The sequence below is a fragment of the Wolffia australiana genome, chromosome 10 (assembly GCF_029677425.1).
Source record: "Wolffia australiana isolate 7733 chromosome 10, ASM2967742v1".
In the NCBI taxonomy this organism is placed as follows: Eukaryota; Viridiplantae; Streptophyta; class Magnoliopsida; order Alismatales; family Araceae; genus Wolffia; species Wolffia australiana.
This window is the reverse complement of record NC_135844.1, coordinates 12,764,104-12,770,103: the sequence shown is the minus strand read 5'-3', so window position 1 is coordinate 12,770,103 and position 6,000 is coordinate 12,764,104. Positions and strand designations below refer to the sequence as shown.

The 6,000-nt window shown below is 56.2% G+C and overlaps 1 protein-coding gene across 2 annotated transcripts in view; it reads left to right on the top strand.

The window, feature by feature from the left end:
* Window positions 1-489: 489 nt before the first annotated feature.
* The window catches only part of ALG12 (homolog of asparagine-linked glycosylation 12), a 32,523-nt gene continuing 27,012 nt past the window's right edge, over window positions 490-6,000 (top strand). For both annotated transcript variants that reach the window (XM_078581736.1, XM_078581735.1), the window contains exons 1-4: window positions 490-618; window positions 747-832; window positions 1,051-1,092; window positions 1,173-1,218. In XM_078581736.1, the coding sequence (XP_078437862.1) occupies window positions 552-618; window positions 747-832; window positions 1,051-1,092; window positions 1,173-1,218 (241 nt within the window). In that variant the 5' untranslated portion in view covers window positions 490-551. The remainder of the gene's footprint in view (window positions 619-746; window positions 833-1,050; window positions 1,093-1,172; window positions 1,219-6,000) is intronic.

The window sequence follows — 6,000 nt, the reverse complement described above, 5'->3', positions numbered from 1 at the left end:
ATATTTTTAAATATCCTCTCTAACTTGGATATCGAAATCCGATATCCACGCCCGATATCAGATATCGTCGTCCTCCCCGAGAGACGGAGGCAGATGGCGACATCGAGACGGATACCGTTATCAGATATCGGTACTGTAGCAACCGATATCCGATATCAATATCTGATATCCAGATATCGGAAAAAACGGGTACCGAAAATTTGATTTTCGGTACCCAGTACAGCATCCGTCCCAATATCGTAATCCAATACTGGTGTCGGGACGGGCAAACCCTAGTATCGAGATCCGGCAATTGTGATGGATCTTAACCATTCTACATCATACGTCATCCGTTCCGTTCACCCCTCAGACAGAAACAGAACGAAACTGCAGATTTCTGTTAGGAATGATTGAACGAATATCCGTCTCATGCGTTCCGTCCGTCCGCCTAATCCGTCATCCGTCCCTAACAAAATCTGCGTGAAAGCTCTGCTGCAAATTCGAGAATCTCTCTCACCGAATTCGTGCGAAAAACTGCGATTTGAATCTGAGATTTTTGCCGAGGATTTAGCATGAGGAAGATTAAGGTTGATGCCTCGACATCGATCGCAAGTTCACCAAAATTTCTTCAACAATTCGGTGCGGACATCTCTCATTCTTCTTGCGTTTCATCTCCATCGATCAATTCGCCAGTATTTCGACCGAGTACGATTTTCTTCTGCTATCATCTGACTTTGACAGAAGTCGTTCTGGTATCCTACTTGCAGGTTGGGACTTATTGCTTGGCTCAATCGCTGCTTTTTATGTGTTTACCGTGCCGTACACGAAGGTGGAGGAAAGCTTCAATGTTCAGGTCTACCTCTCTTCCGCTTTCTTTTATTTAAGAGTATCATTTACGGCTGTGGATACGGATCCTGTTCATTTAATTTTTTATGAATTATTTTAAAATTTTACTATTTATAATCTTTCTACCAACTTTAATTCTAACATTTGTGGATTGACTGTGACATTAATCTCGTCAGTTTTTCAATAACCAGATAGTTATCCTCATAATGTTTGTTCAAAATGTAGGCTATTCATGACATTATTTATCATCGTCATCATCTCACTGAGGTTTGTTTACATCTATTACTTATGCCTGATTTAATTTTTAGAACCGTTAACTGAGAGCTGATGAGCTTCGTATATTGCAGTATGATCATTTTGAATTTCCTGGCGTAGTTCCTCGTACATTTGTAGGTATATTTCTGTTCACCTTTAAAGTTATGTCATGTATCATATCTTTGTTAGTTTTTTGACTGATGCTATATGATATAGTAGATGTTTCTTAGAGCTTATAAATATTTCTGAACGTCATTTGGCGGTACTTGATTTGAAATATTTTTGAGATTGAATACATTGAAACTTATGGAAACAGAAACTGAACCAAACTTTTCAACAAAAAATTAATTTTCCTGTGAACGAGCTCCAACCTGTAGTTTCGCTAAAACACAAAGTCTGTCAAAGCCTTAACTCTGAAAACTTGAAAAAATTTTCTTTTGGAATTGTTAGTTAAGTGCTTATCCTCCTCTTGGGCCCTATTCTATAAGCCCTTTAGGAGCTCTTATTTCCTCTCACTCATAGGGTATAAATACCCTAATGTAAGCCACTTACTTCCTTATGTCAATCTATTCTCTCATTTCTCAACCTCCATCGACCCTTCTTCTCCTCCAAACTCTCTAGGGTTTGTCATGGTATCAGAGCTCTAGGGCTCCTGATCTTCCCTCTCCTCTCTAGGGTTTGACATCACCCTTTAGGGTTTGAGATCCCTTGATCTCACCCTCCCTCCCTCCTCACAGCCAGCCGCACAGCAGCAAGCTGCCGCGCGACCAGCCCGTCGCACAGCAGCAAGCCGCCGCGCCGCCCGCGCAGCAGCCAGCACAGCCGCGCAGCAGCAAGCCGCGCGACCAGCCGCCGCGCACAGCCAGCCGCCGCGCGACCAGCCAGCAGCGCAGCAGCCAGCCGCGCGACCAGCCAGCCGCGCGACCAGCCGTCGCAAGACAGCCAGCCGCCGCGCGACCAGCCAGCAGCGCAGCAGCCAGCCGCGACCAGCCAGCCGCGCGACCAGCCGCCGACAGCCAGCCGCCGCGCGACCAGCCAGCAGCGCAGCCGCCAGCCGCGCGACCAGCCAGCCGCGACCAGCCAGCCGCGCGACCAGCCAGCAGCGCGACCAGCCAGCCGCGCGACCAGCCAGCCGCGCGACCAGCCGCGCGCAGACAGCCAGCCGCCGCGACCAGCCAGCAGCGCAGCAGCCAGCCGCGCGACCCGCCAGCCAAGACAGCAGCAAGCGGCGCAGGCAGCAAGCCGCGCGACCAGCCAGCCAGTCGCAGCAGCAAGCTGCCGCGCAGCCCGCTCCGCAGCCAGCACAGCCGGCGCGGCAGCCAGCCGCCGCGACCAGCCAGCAGCGCAGCAGCCAGCCGCCGCACAGCCAGCCGCGCAGCCCGCAGCGCCAGTCAGCGCGCAGCCAGCCGCACAGCCAGCCGTGTAGCCAGCCGCACAGCCAGCCGCACAGCCAGCCGCACAGCCAGTCGCGCAGCCAGCTGCACCGCCAGCCGCGCAGCCAGCCGCACAGCCAGCCGCGCAGCCAGCCGCACAGCCAGTCGCGCAGCCAGCGCGCAGTCAGCCGCGCAGAGACCGACATAGAGACCATGCCTTACACAGACCGACTTTGCGGAGAAGCCGCTCTCTACAAGATCACTCATCCGTTGCCTCTGGTCCCGAATCAACTCTTCTCCGCGGCCCGAATCTTCTGCAGTGGTCTCGCTTCATCGAGACCACCCTCAAATCCCGTCAACTGTACAAGCACTGCACGAGCATCCCTTGACCGCCGATCACCTCACTATGCGGCTTGGGACGCCGAGGAGCAGTTCATCCTGGGTGGCTGTCCACGTTCACATTGGCCCCGATTTCGCGACCGCTTCCCCATCAGAAAACGGTCAAAGGGTTTTGGGACCAAGCCACGAAATTTTGCGGGCGGGAGAATGATTGGTGGCGCATCTACGCCTCGCTGCTCAAGCTTCCAACCTGAAACAGGGCTCTCTGTCGATCTCCGATTATGCTCGCACACAAGAAGGCGTGGGATGAAGTGGACCACTACCTGCCAAACGGACGACCCCAAGTGCAAGACCTATCAGAACATGCTTATCCTGCGCATCATGGGGTTTCTCAACGGCCTAAACCGGGAATATGAGGCCATCTGTCGCCGGGCCCTGCACAACAAAGATGGCCCTCCGGATCTCGAGACGTTGGTTCAGGAGCTCCAGGAGGAAGAGAGTCATCTCCTTCTCCATGGGACTCCCACCTCCGACCCGGCTGAGTCCTCTGCGCTTCTGGCAGCACCTGCTGCCGCTGCTGGGCAGTCCTCGGCCCTCTTATCGACTCCGCAGCCGCTGCCCGCCCTGCAAAAACACCCGTCTGCACCTATTGCGGGAAGCCGGGCCACTGGAAAAACAAGTGCACTAAACGCGTCTCAACGACTGGCGAAAGAAGAAAGAGGCGGACAGCAAGGCCATGTTGGCCCAATCTGAATCTTCCCCGGCCCCGAGCACGTCTACCACGGCTCTGGACAGCATCCAAGCCGAGCTTGCCCGGCTCCGTGATCAGGTGGCCGCCATGCAGCCTTCTTCGACCGCCTACTTCGGCACATTTGCGCGCTCTCCCCTACCGACACTTGGTATTGCGCCATACGGCATCTCACTCGCCGGTCGACGGACACGACTTGGGTGCTTGACTCGGGGGCCACTGAGCACATGACCCCCCTCAACACTCGGTTCGTCTCCTACGTCCGGCATAGTGGTGCACGTACTGTTCTCACGGTCGGGGGTGGACGACTACGCGTGGCTGGAATCGGGGCAGTCTATGTGGACGGCCTTGGTGTGGTCCGCAACGTCCTCCACGTTCCCGACCTGCGGGCTGTACTTCTGTCACCACAACGCCTTGTTGATGCCGTCCAGTGCTCATTTCATCTCCAACCTGACGGCATGTTTCTGTCTGACAAGGTCGGCCGGACTACACGGATTAGGCGGGAGAACGGGCTGCTGTTGCTGGATGATGGGGGACGGTCGCAGTGCTTCGCGGTGCACCGGCCACTTCGGACGGGGGCCGAGCAGCGGTGGGGCCGACTCCTGATGACGCACCAGCGGCTGGGCCACCCGCCTTTTGCGACTCTTCACCGTCTTTCCCCTGAATTATGTTCTGGCTTGGACCTTAAGACCTTGGTGTGTGACGCTTGTCAGTTGGCGAAGCATCGCCGTTCTTCCTTCACTCCGTCCTCGGCTCACACATCTGTCCCGCTGTTCCGGGTGCATAGCGACGTGTGGGGACCTGCCCCGAAACCTAGCTTGAAAGGTCATCGGTACTTCCTTCTACTTGTGGACGAGGCAACTCGCTATACGTGGGTCTACCTCCTCACCGCGAAGTCGGAAGTTGCGCAGAATGTCCGTCATTTTTGTGCGATGGTGGCGACGCAGTTTGGTCGGGGTATCCAGCGGTTTCGCTCGGATAATGCCCGCGACTTCTTCAACAACGACCTCGACGCCTTCTTCGCCGCCCGGGGGATCCTCCACGAATCTTCATGCCCTGCCACCCCGGAGCAGAACGGACTAGCCGAACGTCGCATCGGCTATGTCACCTCGACGGCCCGGACGCTCCTTATCGACGCTAAGGCCCCATGGCCGTATTGGGGTGATGCCGTCCTGACGAGCACCCATCTCGTCAATCGCATTCCCACCCAGCTGTTGGCGTTCTCTACCCCCCTGGACCGGATGAGCGCGGCCTTCCCCGACACGTGCCTGCGGACGGGTCTCTTGCCACGGATATTCGGCTGCACGGCATATGTCCACGACACGGCTCCGGGCCGGACAAAGCTTGACGCTCGTGCTGTTCGGTGCGTCTGCGTTGGGTGCTCCTCTCTTCCGAAGGGGTATCGGTGCTACCATCCGCCGTCTCGGCGATACTTCATCTCGGCAAATGTCACCTTTGCGAGCATGAACCCTATTTTGGGGACCACTCTTCCTCATCCCGCCTCCCGTTGGATGCGGCCCCTCGCTCCCCACTTGGGGCCCGTTCCTTTCTTGGAGCCCACCGCTCCCGCATCTTCTTCCTCATTCCATGATCCCTCTCCCTTTGATTCTTCTCCGTCGGTGACCCCCGAGGGGCCTTTGGACGTGCTGTCCTCCCCATCTTTGCTTCCCGCCATCCGGCATGCTCCTCCTCTTCCTCCTTCCTCCGATCAGTCCCCTCTCGAGTCATCCTCCTCGCTTCCCGTTGCGCCTCCTCCCCTTGATGACCCTTTCCTTCCCTCCCATGACGCGTCTTCTTCCCCTGCTCCGTTATCTGATTCTCCCGTGGAGGTTTCTCGTCCTCCTCCCGAGGACTCCCCCTCCCCCACTGCTTCCGCTCATCTTCCATTGGCCGAGCCATCCTCAACCTCTCTCGACGATGACGACCAGTTGGGATGGCCCATTGCCCTCCGGAAAGGGGTTCGTCAGTGCACTCAGACGCCCCGTTATCCTCTTTCGCATTTTCTTTCCTTCGACCGGCTGAGTACTCCCTACCGGCTGTTTCTTGCTCGCATCGAGTCGGATCCCATCCCTCGCCGCTTAGCCGATGCTATCGCTTCTCCTCATTGGAAAGCGGCGATGGACGAGGAGATGCAGTCCCTACTCCGAAACCGCACTTGGAACATCGTCCCCCTCCCTCTTGGCAAGCGGGCGGTGGATTGCAAGTGGGTCCACACCAAGAAGCATCATGCGGATGGCACCCTTGGCGCTACAAGTCTCGACTTGTGGCTCGCGGGTTCACCCAATCTTACGGAGTGGACTACTTCGAGACGTTCTCCCCTGTGGCGAAGATGGAGACCGTTCGCCTCCTCCTGGCCCTCGCGGCTCACTTCCGGTGGGCTATCCGACAGTTCGACGTCAAGAACGCCTTCTTGCATGGCGACTTGACGGAGGAGGTGTACATGCAGCAGCCCCCGAGTTA